Here is a 15,588-nt window from a genome sequence, read left to right as displayed (position 1 = left end):
CTTCATCCGTGACTCTCAGAGCTGAGAAATTTTGGCAGGGAATTTTGGCTGGGCTCCCCATTCCTTGGCCAAGAAATACCCACCGTGGGCCTCGCTCAAATCATGATTCTCGTTTCTTTGACTTCCTCCTCGCTGCTCACGTTAGAATGAGTCACGTGAGCTCTTGGGCGCTAAGGGGCTCCCTGTGCCTCACACGGAGCCTGAGGACCCTGGAGGAAGGTGGCCTGTGTATGAGCCATATGGAGGGTGAAGGCCATCGGCTCCTCAGAGAGGTTGTTCTGTAGGCTTTTGCTCCCCGAGAGGGATTCCATTCCCCGTGGGCAATGGTTAGAGACCCTCCATTCAGAGACCCAGGAGAGCAAGGGGAGCTCCCAGAGTCTGTCAGGCCACAGCCACACGGAGGGTAGGCTCTGAGGACAAGAAGGTCCCACCCAGACTCAGTCGGCTCTGAGCTCAGCAAGGACACCAAGCATCGCCTTGTGGTCTGAGATCTCGGATGGCAACGGACAAGACCGCATCCCACTCACTGCACTGCCAGGGGGGAGTCTGGGGGGATCCTGGCCCCACCGTCCACAACATAAGCATCAGCTCAGGAGGAAGTGTGTTTCCTGGGGGTGTAATAGTCAGGGAAAAGCTGGCTGCTGCAACAGTTAACTCCCCGAGGGGCAGTGGCTTACCACAATGGAAGACGATTTATCACTGACGTAAAGTCCAACGTGGGGGCTCCCGAAGGATGGGAGGCTCTCTTCTCCAGGAGTGATTGAGGGCCCCCCGTTCCTTCCATCTTGAAGCTCGGCTGGGCCCATCTGCACCAAGACATGGAAGGAGAAGCAGCATATGGGAGAGTTCTATGGGCCAGACCTGGATGTGGCATCCATCTCTTCCGCTCCCATGCCATTGGCCCGAACAAGGTCACGTGGCCACATCCGGGCCATGGGGTCCAACAAAAGGAGTTTGGGGAATCACCTAGCTCATTTCTGTCCCAGGGGCTAACACACCGACCACCTCGGAAGAGGTCCCCCAATCCCCTGACTTGTCCCTCCGCCCCCGCTGCACACAGGCTCTTGCATGGAGAGCCTCCAGGGTCTACCTGGACCTGCTGTTCTGAGGGTGAAATCGCCTGACTTTCAGCAGGGGCCGTCACCCCTGTCCCTGTGCTGCTGTGTCCTACAACTGGGTAGTGACTGGAGGAGGCAGCCCCTGGAATAGGAGAGAGACGATCCATGGCTCTTAGACTCATAATGCGAGAGTCCTCTGTAAAAAAAAGAGGTAAAGGATCAGAAGATGGAACTGCTGTACTGTCCAACTCAGTAGCCCTTACTCACGTGGGGCTCTTTGAATTTAAAGTCATTAAGATTAAATAAAATTTAAAAAATTTAGCTCCTCAGTCACACCGGCCCCATTTCAGGTGCTGAATGGCGACATGCGTCTGGTGGCTGCCGTCTTGGACGGCACAGACATGGAACATTTTCATCATCGCAGAAAGTTCTGTTGGACAGCACTAATCTAAAAGGTGCCTTACAGGGCTGACGGTGCGTGACTTTACGAAAAACAATGCACAGTAAAAATGGAATGTCTGGTTAGCCAGAGTGCCAGAGCAGGAGGGAGGGCAATAAAAGGGTCAGAAGAGAGAAACGGAGGAAGATACGTAGAGGAAAACATCTGGGAGACGAAGAGATGCCCAGATGTAAGACACAAGCATCATAGACTGTGGGGGTGCTGCGGCGGGGTTAAGACCAGAGGAGACTCGAGTGTCTCCAAAAAAAGAGGGGTGGCTGCGAGGCCGCATGAGGTCAGGAATTGGACAGCCCCTGGGTGCCAAGGGAACCCTTCTCTACCGCTCTCCTGAGGGTGTGCCGTGGTTCTGCTTCTCTCTGTTCTTCCTCCATCAGCCATTCTCTGCTTCTCACAACCTAACCAGCTCTGAACAGACGGACGCTGCCTTCTGTCCGTGGCTGAGTGGCTTGGATTCCCTGTGCAGCTAAGTGAAACATTTCCCAGGAGGAAGAACGAGACTCACCACGTTGTCTGGACTCGCCAGACCACGCCATGCTGTGGCTCCCAGAGCAGCCTCTGATTGGCTGCTCCCAGGTCAGGGATCCCTTCTAGCCCAATCAGCTGCAGTCCTGGGGCAGGATGGACCAAATGGAAAAGAATATGGCAATGAAGATGGGAGGGTGTGAGGGTGGGCAGATGGCTTCCCTAAGAGGGGAGCGTGGGGTGCAGACATAATGAGACTTGGCTGGCCCAGGAGAGAGGACAACCGCACATTCATCAAAGATGAGGAGAAAAAGAGGCCCCTCCACCCCTTTCTTCCTACCTCTAACAGGTAGCCCACACCTACCACGGTGTGATTCTATACTCAGCAGTATAGGGAATGCCAAAAGGAATCCCAAAAAGAAGTGGCGTTGCCTTTCCAAGCCAAGTTCTTCTGGTTAGCTGTGTGACCTGGGGAAAATTACTTAGCTTCTCTGTGCCTCAGTCTTGCCATCTGGAATGGTGGATAATAACAGTACCTCTTCACAGGGTTGTTGTGAGCTGCTTAGAATGATGGTGGGGGGGCACAGAGTAGGCGTTATATAAATATTGGCTATGGTTGCTATTAACCTGCGGGAGTTTATGGTCCTGTGTGGACCACAGATGAGTAATCATATTGTAATGACATGTGATGAGTGTGACAATTGAGGTGGGCGAGCAATGTGCATGTTTTCAATAGGCGGTCCTTTTAGGCTTATAACGAAAATCAGCAGCCGTCTTGGCTCTACCTCAATTTCTGCCACCCACGAGGAACCACTCTCCACTCTCTCTAATCTACTTCTCATATTTACCTTCCTATTTCTTTTTTGTTTTGTTTTGTTTTTTTAGGGCTACACCCATGGCATATGGAGGGTCCCAGGCTAGGGGTCATATCGGAGCTGTAGCCACCGGCCTACACCAGAGCCACAGCAATGCCAGACCCAAGCCACATCAGCGACCTACACCACAGCTCATGGCAATGCCAGATCCTTAACCCCCTGAGTGAGGCCAGGGATCGAATCCGTAACCTCATGGTTCCTAGTGGGATTCTTTCCTGCTGTGGCACGACGGGAACGCCTACCTTCCTATTTCTAAATAACATGCTTGTGCTGTTATTTCTTTTTCTCTTCTTTTTTTTTTTTTTTCTTTTTTTTTCTTATGGCCTCATCTGTGGTATACGGAAGGTCCCCAGCCAGGGACTGAATCCAAGCCACAGCTGAAACCTACTTCACAGCTATGGCAACGCTGGATCCTTTAACCCACTGCACCGTGCCAGGGATCAAACCTGCACTTCCGCAGTGACCCAAGTGGCTACAGTTGGCTTCTTAACCCACTGTGCCACAGCGGGAACTCCTGTGATTTCTTGATATATTCATCTTAGACGTTCTCTATCTCTTATGGGTTGAATTGTGCCCTCTCCAAAAAAGATGCTGAAGTCTGAGCCCCTAGTACCTGTGAATGTACCCTTATTTGAAAATAGGGTCTCTGCACATGATCAAGTTAAGATGAGGTCATTAGGGCGGACCCTCACCCAATAGGACTGGTGTCCTCTTTTTATAAAAGGGGAAATTTGGACACAGTCACAGCCATGAGCACAAGGAGAACGCCGTAAGAAGATTGGATTTATGCCCCCACAAGCTAGGGAACTACCAGAGGCTGAGAGAGGCCCAGAACAGATCCTTCCCAAGCGCCTTCAGAGGGAGTGTGGCCCTGCCGACACCTCCACCACAGACTTCCAGCCTCCAGAACTGTGAAATGATACATTTCTGCTGTTTAAGCAACTCGGTTTGTGGTGCTTTGTTCTGGCAGCCCTAGCAATGAATCTAACATTGGTATTTTCCTTGAAAATCAGGGAGTTCTCATTGTGGCTCAGGGGGTTAAGAACCTGACATTGTCTCCATGGGGATGTGGGTTCCATCCCCAGCCTCGCTCCATGGGTTAAGGATCCAGTGTGGCCACAAACTGCTGCGTAAGTCACAGGTGTTATGGATCCAGTGTTGCTGTGGCTGTGGTGTAGGGCTCAGCTGCAGCTCCAATTCCACCCCTGGTCCAGGAACTTCCCTATGCCGCAGGTGCAGCCGGAAAAGGAAAAAACAAACAAACAAACAAACCATAACTCTCAACTGAAAATCAAATGTAACTCCCCTTTCCTCATCCCTACACTGTCTCTTGCCCGTATTATCCTAATGCAGTTATGTCACCTTCTTTGGTTAAATCACTGTTCGGTGTTTATAAATATGGCAATGTATTCACTGCCACGTCATGTAGTATGCTTGGAATACGTGTTCTTTACCTTACAAACTTCTGTTTTCCTTAGAATTAATATTTAGCTCTTACCGTCTTCTTGTTTGTTTAGCTTCTGGATACATTCAATTAAACTCCTCAGCTTCTTGGGTTTTTTCCTTAGAGACCCTATCCCAGAATCCTGCCTGCTTCGGCTCGGGTTGGCCTGGCTTCCCCTCCGGGTCTGCTGCCCAGCGACAGCCGCGGGATCTCCCCTCAGCATCCAAGGGAGAATTCTCCTCACCCGGGACCTCGAGTTTTCCGAATCCTGGGCTTTCCAGGGTCAGCCTTTACCGTCTTTATTAGTTCTCTCCTACGGTGCGACAAATCACCCCCAAAACTCCGTGGCTTAAGATGACAATCATTTGTTACCTCTGTTTTCAGGATGGCACCCTTGAGGTCAGCGGAACAGGGCGTCCTGAAGCCTCAGGCTCTCGTGGCCTGGGGGATGGGCTTGAGGCCACCCAGCGGGGAGAGGCGGAATTCTTAGCTGCTCCAACAGCCCACCTGTACCATCTGCAGGGCCTGGTACTGCCATTTCCTCAGCCTTTCTCAGGTTCTGCTGCCCAAATCGGCTTGCTTCTAGAAGCTTCTACTCCCACAGGCCATTAGCTCCCAGCATTTTCTGGTCTCCTGAGTCAGTTACCTTCTAGCCATTTGCTGTCAGGCTTCCAAAATGTTGATGACCTCTTTTAATGGCTGCATTTTCCTCTCTCTCTCTCTCTCTCTCTTTTTTTTTTTTTTTTTTTGTCCTTATGGATTTAGATCCTGCTTTAAAAATCCCACCCCTGTAGGGAGTTCCTGTCATGGCTCAATGGTTAATGAACCTGACTAGGAACCATGAGTTTGCGGGTTTGATCCCTGGCCTCGCTCAGTGGGTTAAGGGTCCAGCGTTGCCGTGAGCTGTGGTGTAGGTCACAGACGCAGCTCGGATCCCGTGTTGCTGTGGCTGTGGCCTAGGCCATCGGCTACAGCTCTGATTCGACCCCTAGCCTGGGAACCTCCATATGCCGCGGGTGCGGCCCTCTAAAGAAAAAAGACAAAAAAAAAAAAAAAATCCTGCCACTATCATTTTATTTTTTTTTCTTTATTTTTATTTTTTATTTATTTATTTTTTTAAGAGCTGCATTCAAGGCATATGGGGGTTCCCAAGCCAGGGCTCAAATTGGAGCTATAGCTGCTGGCCTACACCACAGCCACAACAACACAGGATCTGAGCTGCCTCTGCGACCTACACCACAGCTCACGGCAATGCCAGATCCTTAACCCACTGAGCGAGGCCAGGGGTTGAACCTGCATATTCATGGATGTTAGATTCGTTTTGGCTGAGCCACGGTGGGAACTCCTCACCACTGTCATTTTAGTGGGGACTTTGGGAGAGACAGTGGAGGGATGTGTGTGTGTGTGCTCTATTATTCCACAGCTAATCGGAAAATCATCAATCCGTTTTTCTCATTCTGTAAATGTTGAGGTGCTCCAGCAGTAGGAACTCTGTGCTGTATTTCTTAAGTGTCTCCTCCTGATAAATGCTTATAGATTTGCACCGAATCCCATCCCCGGTGCGATTACAAAGATGAGATGGTTTTGAAGAGACATTTGAGGAGGACCGCCCATCTCCATCCTCCCTCTCAAGGGTGCTCATGCGCTGGTCCTGACAGATGTCAGTCCAGCTTGAACAAAGTTCCCCTCTTCCTAGTCCGCCTCGCTCGCAGGGCCAGTGGAAGGGCCATTGGCTGAGGGATCCGTTCTCCCAGGCCTTCAGTTTTTAGTGCTGCACTTCCGGTTGGCTTCAAGATGCACAGTAGCAGCACTTGGGACCTCGCCCAAACTACTCAAGAACAGGTCAGCCCAGAGTCCCTCCTGGAGAGGTGTTTGTTTGTGGATCTGTGTGTCTGCGATGGGCAGATTATATGGAGGGTAAGATAATTCAAGTTGAGAGGGACAGGTCAGAGAAAGTTTGGAGGCTCAAGCAAAATAGCAAACGTGTTCAGGAAGCCAAATCAGCGAAGTGCAGGTGCTCCTAGGGCAAGGCAGCGCTTGCGGAGCTGGCTTTTTGCTGCACAGAAAAAGCGGTGGAGAAAACACCTGCAAATGTGGCGCCACGAAGACAGCCTAGACCCCCGCCCTTCCCCCACCCCATGTGAGTTAAGACACTGCGAGGAGGGTTAGTAATTGGTCTGAGGGCTTTCTGGCTGCTGTGCTCAAAGGCAGCCGCCCACGCCACCCCCTGCCACCCCCGAGCTGTGGACAGGAGAAGAACTGAATTGAGGGACCAGGTGCCAGCCAAAGGCTCCTTTGGAGAATGCGGCTTGAAATCCTCAGTACAGTCTAAACCTGGCTCCCTGAATAGTCCCTACAATGGCCCTTGGGCTAATTAACAACCAGCACTTTCCTCTGATTCGTGCAGCACGGTGAGTGGGAGGGGCAGGTAAGCAGAACTCCCTTTGGACGGGTCATTTTTTTTCCTTCTTTTTATGGTCGCACCTGTGGTATATCGAAGCTCCCGGCCAGGGGTCGAATCGGAGCTGCATCAGTGACCTACGATGCAGCTTGCAGCAACGCCGGATCCTTAACCTACTTAGCAAGGCCAGGGATGGAAACCACATCCTCATGAATACCAGTCGGGTCTTACCCCGCTGAGCCACAGTGGGAACTCTGGACAGGTTGTTTTTAATTTTCATTTGTGTCTTGAAGTCTAACATGTATAAAGTAGAATGCACAGATCTTAAACCTTCAGCTCAATGAATTTGTACATGTATATGGAGACTACAGAACCATCACCATCTCCCAGATCAAGATTTAGAACAATTTCAGCACCTGTCCCAGAAGGTCCCCTCATGTCCCGCCCCAATCAATGTCCCCGCAAGCAGCCACTATTCTGACTTCTAGCTATTCCGATTTTAGATTGGTTTTGCCTGTCCATGAACTTCTTATAAATAGAAATCGATGGTATTTTACTCTGGCTTTTTTCATGAAAGATGATGTCTGTATTTTTGTTCGTGTTATTGAAGTCTTCATATATTCTTTTATATATAAAGAATATAAAAATATATATTCACATATTTACAATTATATATTAGATATATGTATATTTAATACAGAAATAGAAAATATATTTATATTATACATAAGTATATTTATGTTATATAGGATATAAATATAAAACAGAAGTATAAATATTGAATATTTAAATATTTATATTTTATTTATAAAGAATAAAATAAGTTATTTATATTTATAATGTATTAACATATAATGTGTAATATATTATATATTCTTTCTTTTTTTATGGATGCACTTGTGGAATATGGAAGTTCCCAGGCCAGGGGTCGAATCGGTGCTGCAGCTGCCAGCCTGTGCCACAGCCACAGCAATACCAGATCCTTAACCCACTGAGTGAGGCCACGGATGGAACCCACATCCTCACAGAGACAATGGCAGGTCCTTAACCCACTGAGCCACGATGGGAACTCCTATATTCTGTATATATATTTTATATACATTCTTTTATAGTGCTTTATATATTCTTTTACATTGTTGCATAGTATTCCAGGGTGTGGCTAGACCCCAGTTTGTCTGTCCTTCTCCCGCCGGTGGGCATGTGCAGTTTTAGTGCATTTGCTCAGCATTTCTGAAGCGTCCTGGCATGAAGCCACCTCGGTCCCCTATAGCAATGTCCCTCAGTCCCAAGGCAAGGTCCTTCCCCTGAGCCCTCACACCACACTTGCTATGCAAGGAGAATTGTCCACAGGAGAGGCAATTGTGGGTTCCTTGCCTGAGACAGGGGAATCTAAGGTCCAAATTGATGAGCCCATGGGGCCCATGTAGCTGGGAGTTGAAAGCCCAAAGACTGCGCGGGCAGGGCCTTCAGACCCCTCCCCTGTGCCTCCCCCCACCCCCGCGCCAGCTCGCCAGTCCATTGTAACCTCGGCCAAGGCCAGCCTGGCTGTCCCTCGCCCGAGTTCCTTCTGTAGTTCACTGCAGAGAGGCCCCCATCCAGCATCAGACCTATGACCAGAAACAACAAAAGCAGGAAAAGCCCTGGGGACGAGATTCTGAGCAGCTGACACCAGGCTTTAACCTCCTCACCCTGTCATTGTGAGGACAGCCCAGATTGTCCCGTCTCTAGCTCCGGCCTGAGGCTGGAGGCCCTTTATGAGATCTCCCTGGGGAGCAGGGGGGCCCCAGACAAAGGCCAGGGTTCTGCTGAGCTTATTGAAAGGAGAAAAGAGTCCATTGATACTCCTGAGTATCTCTCTGCCACCCGCTCCCCTCCGCCCGCAGGGGAGGTCAGCTCCGCACAGGGCAGGCTTCGGGCAGGGCTGGACCACATGTGCGGCATCTTGCGCTGGCTCCTCCCAGGATCCACTTGCCTGGAGCCCTGGATTGGCCCTGTACATGCTCTCCCCAACCCACCTATGCATCCACAGGCGGGTTGTGAGGAGACACGAGGAAGAGCCCTGACACTTTACTCTCAACCAACAAAGTTTCCCCCAGCCCCGCAGTGGGGCCGCCTCTACCAGACTCCTTGGAGTCCTCTGCCACTTCCCGGCTGCCGACACCCTTCAAAGAGCCCCTGCTCATGTTTGGCCTTGGTTCGAGCCTTGAACTTGCTTTGCTCATCTGCCTCTCCCCATCATTCACATCTCGACCCACATGGCACCACCTCCGAGAAGCCTTCCCTGACCTCTCCAGTTTGAGCAGGACCTCCAGGACACGCGGCCAGGTTTTATTTTCTCAGTCCTGTTGATAGGTTATTTACCGATTTGTTTATGTGATTCTGACCTGTCTCCCTGATTTGGTCTGTGAGCTTGCTATGGACTGAATGTTTGTGTCTGCCCTCCCCCCCCCATTCATATGTTGACGCCCTAATCCCCCACATAATGGTATTTGGAGGTGGGGCCTTTGGGGGTGATTAGGTTAGGAAAGTGGAGCCTCACAATAGGCTTAGTGCCTTATCAGAGATGCCAGAGAGCTCTCTTTGTCTTTGCCATGTGAAGACACAGCAAGAAGACAGCTATCTGCAAGCCAGAGTCTTCTCTAGAAACTGAATTGATCAGAACCTTGATCTTGGACTGCTCTGGCTCCAGAACTATGAGAACTAAATGTCTATTGTTTAAGCCACCCATTCAGTAGTATTTTGCTTTTTTTTTTTTTTTTTTTCAGGGCTGCACCTGTGGCATATGGAAGTTCCCTAGGGGTCGAATCAGAGCTACAGTTGCTGGCTTATGCCACAGCCACAGCAAAGCTAGATCTGAGCCCCATCTGTGACCTACACCACAGCTTGTGGCAGTACCGGATCCTTCACCCACTGAGTGAGGTCAGGGGTGGAACCCGTATCCTCATGGATACTAGTTGGGTTCGTAACCCACTGAACCACAATTGGAACTCCCAGTCAGTGGTATTTTGCTACAGCAGCTCAAGCTGCCTAGTACAAAGTGCAGCTCCATCTTACTCACCAGTGTAACCCTTGGGCCTCCAACAGGGCCCTGCACAGGGTCGCATATTCCAGTAATCTATGGTTGCGTAACAAATGACCCCTAAACAACTTAGCAACGATCTTTTTTAAAACAAAACAAAACAAACCAAACCAAACCTTCAGGGTTTCTGTGTGTCATGAATTCAGAAAAGGCATCGCAGGGGGAGCCTGTGTCTGCTCTAGAATGGCTGGAATTGTCTGAAGGCCTGTACACTCACCCGTCTGGTGGTTGATGCTGGCTGCTGGCTGGGACCCCAGCTGGACCGTCAGCTAGAACACCTTACCGCCACATGGCTCGGCGGGAGCTCTCTCCACACGGGCTAGCTTGGGCTGCCTCACGGCCTGGCTATCAAGTTCCAAGTGACATCTCAAGAGGGGTAGGCAAAAGTGGTATCTCCTTTTAAGACAAAGGCTCAGAAATCAAATAGTTTCACTTCTGTGTAGTTACATACCCTCCCGGAATCAAGGGAAGAGGACACAGAGCCCACCTCTTCATGGGAGAACACCCAACATGCCATTCTAAGAAGGGTGTGGGGGCTGGGACTTGTTGATGGCCATCTTTGGAAAATCTAATCTGTCACTTTACTCAATAAATATTTGTTGATTGAATGACTGCTTTATGCTCTCAACTTCTCTCTCTACCTCCTTGCTTTGCTCCTTACCAACTGCATGACTTAGGAAACCTTATTGTGTCAGTAGGTTCTCCAGAGACTGAGCCAATAGGAGATGAGATGGATGGGTAGATAGATGGATAGATAGATAGATAGGTGATAGAGGTATTTAAATTTATATCGACAAAGAAATTTATTTTAAGGATTTGAAGCACACGCTCGTGGGGACTGGCAAGTCTGCAGGGTAGGCCAGCAGGCTAGAAACTCTGGCAGGGTTTCTTTGCTACAGTCTTGAGGCAGAATCCCTTCTTCTCTGGGAAAACTCAGGTTTTGCTCTTAAGGCCTTCAACTGATTAGACGAGGCCCACTTATATTATCAAGGGTAACATCCTTTACTTAAGGTCAACTGATTGGAAGGGCTAATCATGTCTATAAAATAGCATCACAGCAACATCTAGACCGATGTTTGACTGAACAACGGAGCACCATAGCCTGGACAAGCTGACACACAACGTTTAGGTTTTTTTTTTGTGTCTTTTGTCTTTTTAGGGCCACAACTGCGGCATGTGGAGGTTCCCAGGCTAGGGGTCTAATCAGAGCTATAGCTGCTGGCCTACACCACAGCCACAGCAACGCTAGATCCTAGCTGCGTCTGCAACCTACACCACAGCTCATGGCAACACGGGATCCTTAACCCACTGAGCGAGGCCAGGGATCAAACCTGCAACCTCCTGGTTACTCATTGGGTTCATTAACCACTGAGCCGTGACAGGAACTCCCAGTTAATTTTCTTTTTTCTTTTTAGGGCCATACTTGCAGCACAGCATATGGAAGTTACCAGGCTGGGGGGGGAATCAGAACTGCAGCTGCCAGCCTATGCCACAGCCACAGCCACAGCAACACAGGATCCGAGCCGCATCTGTGACCTACACCACAAGTCATGACAATGCCAGATACTTAACCCACTAAGCAAGGCCAGATCAAACCTGCATCCTCATGGATACTAGTCAGATTCATTACCGCTGAGCCACAACGGGAACTCCGTGACACATAACATTTAACCATCACACCTACCCTTTCTGAACTGGCTTTTTCCCCTCTGAAATGAGGACAAAAGTCCCTTACAAGGCTGCTGAGAGAATAAGATGAGAACGGAAGCGTAGTGGGGGAGCCTCTACAATGGCTCCCATGACCTCCATCTCCTGGTATTCATGCCCTTGGGCAATCCCTTCCTCTTGAGTGTCGGTTAGACCTGTTGACTCACTTTTAATGAATAGAAATAGAAAACAGCCGAAGTGATGAGATGTCACTTCCGGGATTAGACCATAGAAAGACTTGGTTTCCATCTTGCCCACTCTCTCTTGCGCAACCACTCTGAGGGAAGCTGGCTGCCATATTGTGCGCCACCTCTGGGGAGGAACGGACGTCTCCATTGGACAGCTGGTGAGGACCGGAGGCTGGCACCGGCTGCGTGGGTGAGCTTGGAAGCGCTCCCACTAACCCCCACCCCGTAGAGCCTCTGGCTGATACGTTGACTGCAACCTCACAAGAGACCCTGAGCCAGAGGCACACTGTTAGGCCACACCCGGGTTCTTGACCCACAGAACCTGTGAGTTAATAAATGTGTGTTGTTTTAAGCCTCTATGTTTTGGGGTAATAAGGTACACAGAAAAAGACAACTAACATGCCTTGTGGGTGGTAAGTGCCTGGCACCGTCTCTGGCACACAGTAGGTCACATGGCTTTATGTGAAAGTTCTGAGAGATTTGCATTTTCACAGAAGACTCTCCCAAAGGCATGATTTTTTTGCCATGGAATTTTCCAGCAAGGTAATGGGAAGGAGGGTACTTCTGAGACCACTTGAGATCCCACCACACAAATTTTGATAGCAAGTAAGACAAAAAGGTAGTCCCTCCCTCATGAGAGAGGGCCTGCTAGCTGAGTATGTCCTGAGGCAGGGGTTCTGGCAACTTCCTCAGGAAAAGAATCAATTTTTTTTTTCAGGGCTGCGGGTGTGGCATATGGAGTTTCCCAGGCTAAGAGTCGAGTCAGAGCTACAGCTGCCATCCTGCACCACGGCCCCAGCCACGCCAGATCCAAGCCACATCTGTGACCTACACCATAGTTCATGTCAATGACGGATCCTTAACCCACTGAATGAGGCCGGGGATGGAACCTGCATCCTCATAGCTACTAGTTGGGTTTGTTGCTACTAAGCCACAATGGGAATTCCCAGGAAAAGAATCAATATTGACAATAACAAATACATATAGACAGGGCACAAGAGATACAGTGTGGAGCAAAGGCCTAATGTCCCTGATCTCAGAGCATTTCCAGGTCAGGGAAGAGGCTGGTAAATAATTACACCCATGCAAATATAATGATAAGCTGACATCAGTTCTCTGCAGGGAAGGAATTTGTAAACTAGGAAACTGACCTAGACTAGAGGGGTCAGGAGAATTTGTTGGAGGAAGTGTCACACAAACTGAGATATGAGGATGAGTGGGCATTAACTCCATGAAGAGGGAAGGGAAAAGCATTGCAGACAGAGGGAACAGCATGTGCAGATGTTCTGTGATGGGAGGTAACACGGCATATTTGAGAACGGATAGGAGATTGGTGTGTGGCCAGAAGACAGCGAGGGGGTAGGGGAAGAAAGAGGCTGAGGTGGTCAGCAGGGGCCAGATCCTGTGGGCCTTGTAGTAAGTCATAGGTCGTGGTGAAGTATTGGGTCTTTATTTGGAAAACACTGGGAAGTCTGGGGAGAGTTGGGGTGAGGCTGTGATGTGATCAGATTTGTGTTAAATGGTTTTCTGGAAACCACGCATAGATTGAATTAGTGGGGGCGGAAGGGAGGCGGAGTTGGGTACTGCATAGCCCAGTGAAGGGTGCTAGCAGCTTGGCCTGGAGCGTAAGCTGTAGAGATGATAAGATTGGGAGCTTCAGGAGGATGCAGGTTTGGTCCCTGGCATCACTCAGTGGGTTAAGTATCCAGTGCTGCCGCGAGCTGCGGTGTAAGTCGCAGATGCGGCCTTGATCGGGTGTGGCCATGGCAGTGGCATAGGCCCCAGCTGCAGCTCCGATTCCACCGCTAGCCCGGGAACTTCCACATGCCACCGGTGTGGCCCTGGAAAGGAAAAAAAAGCAAAGATGGGGAGCATCAAACTGATGCAGAACGTCACCCAGCAGCTCCCAGGAGAGACAAAAGCCCTAAAGCACGACGCCAGAGAACATTCAACGAATCTGAGTTCAAGTTCTTTTTTTTTTTTTTTTGCCGCATCCATGGCATTTGGAAGTTCTGGAGCCAGAGATCGAACCTGTGCCCCAGCATCCTCAACCTGCTGCACCACCAGGCAACTCCTGAGTTCAAATTCTTTTGTGCTTCTTACCAGCTGTGTGGCCTCTGGCAAGTTTCGAAACCTCTCTGTGTTTCAACGTCCCCATGTGGAAAGCAAGCATAAGAAAACTGACCTCGCTGGCTGGTTGTGCCAATTATGTGCCTCAAAAGTGCCTGAGCAGTAGGCTGAGGCACCCCATGGACGTCACAGAAGAAAATTCTGGCCAAGACAGACAATTTGGTGTTTGCTACAACGGATGTAATATGTTTTTGCTGTTTGAGAAGATTCAGGTCTGCCACAGAAAACAGGTAAACAAGTGGGCTGGATGAACTTTGTCACTGATAAGGAAGCCAGTACCGGGGTCGGGGAGATGTTAGATAAGGCAGCACAGATGGGTGAACAAAGATAAAAAGAGATGGAAGGAGCAGGCGATGCCTACTATTCATGAGGTCCTAAATATACAAGAGACACGAAATATTCATGAGGCACTAAATATATTCAAGGCACCTGAGGCACTACATATTCATAATCAACTAAATATACATGAGGCATACGAGGCACTCAATATTCAGCCACCCATTGGTTACACTGTTCTGGCCCCATGTGTCCAAGAAATGCAAATAACCGTGGCTGTTCCTCAGGCTAATTGGAGACGGGCGGGGGCGGCTGTGGTTGGGCGTGCTGTCTCTGCATCTCTCTGACTGAGCGTGAGCTCGTCATTGGCCCCAGGCACCTTCCAGACTTCTGTGCACCTCAAACTTCAACTGCGGTCTCGTACCCACAGCCGTTCCCACAGCATCCGCGGGGAAGGCAGAGGCAGCAGCGAGACAGAGCATCGGCCATCCCAGGATTCAGGCAGCGTGGTCCTTCCGCCCCCTGGTACCCTGTGCTAAGTGTCTGCATCTGCTCAGCTCCCTGTGTATCTCTCTCTTTTCGGTGGCTTCACGACCCTGTGTGATTCGAGCTCTTGCTCCTGGTTTGGCAGCCTTTCTTTCCTGTGATCTCTGGGATCGCTTGCCTGGAAGGGTACTGGGTTGCCCGTGGGAAGAGGCGAGTTCCCATGTAACCGGTGAGTAACAACAGAGGATGAAACTCTCCCGGCGCCACGGCAGATGGAACACGGTTCTAAAGCAGGTCAGGCGCCGAGGTCGGAAGCATGGGAAAGGGTGTGGCGCGTGGCCAGCGGGCTCTAAGGAAATCACGATTATCTGGACTGGGTGAGCACTGACTGAGGCAAAGGGCGCAGCGGTGAAAAATGATAGCTGTGGGTGCCTATAAAGACACTGAAAAACTGACATGGGGAGTTGCCCGTGTCCTATGAGATTTCTAATCCCTTCACGTACGTTAACAAGAATTCCCGAGTTGGAAAATGGACTCAAAACACCAAGGGGGAAAAATGTAATTGTAATGTATACATGTAAGGATAACCTTGACCCCCTTGCTGTACAATGGGAAAATTTTTAAAAATATTAAAAAAAAAAACACCCAGAGGTTTAAGAACCACTGTGGTGAGTGGTAGGCTCTAGTGTAGTAATAAATGGTGCTCTAAATTCTCAGTGACTTAACGCAACAAAGATTTATTTTTTTTTCACACACACACACACACAATATGCCCATATGGGGTTGGCTGAGGGTCTGCTTTATCTGGCCCTCACTCCAAGACACAGGTTGATGGGTCGCCGTTTAGAACACTGTCAGCCATTGTGGGAGAGGGAAAGCGAGGGCCCTTCCTGCTCATAGCCCATTGGTCACAACTGGTCACGTGGCTCCACTCGACCACAGTAGACCAGGAGGTACAATTCCTCCAGGCGCTTAGACAGCCAGAAACATTGAGGAGACTTCTCGGATCTGACTTCACTTGG

General features: G+C 49.8%; 1 protein-coding gene across 1 annotated transcript in view; it reads right to left on the bottom strand.

Moving 5' to 3' along the window:
* LOC110257671 overlaps nucleotides 674-15,588 on the bottom strand; it is a 98,029-nt gene continuing 83,114 nt past the window's right edge. Inside the window, exon 4 of the mRNA XM_021079834.1 lies at nucleotides 674-1,254. Within this exon, the coding sequence (XP_020935493.1) occupies nucleotides 674-1,254 (581 nt within the window). The remainder of the gene's footprint in view (nucleotides 1,255-15,588) is intronic.

This window comes from Sus scrofa, chromosome X (genome assembly GCF_000003025.6).
Source record: "Sus scrofa isolate TJ Tabasco breed Duroc chromosome X, Sscrofa11.1, whole genome shotgun sequence".
Classification (NCBI taxonomy): domain Eukaryota; kingdom Metazoa; phylum Chordata; class Mammalia; order Artiodactyla; family Suidae; genus Sus; species Sus scrofa.
The sequence above is the reverse complement of the archived record's forward strand: the minus strand, read 5'-3'. Positions and strand labels throughout refer to the sequence as shown.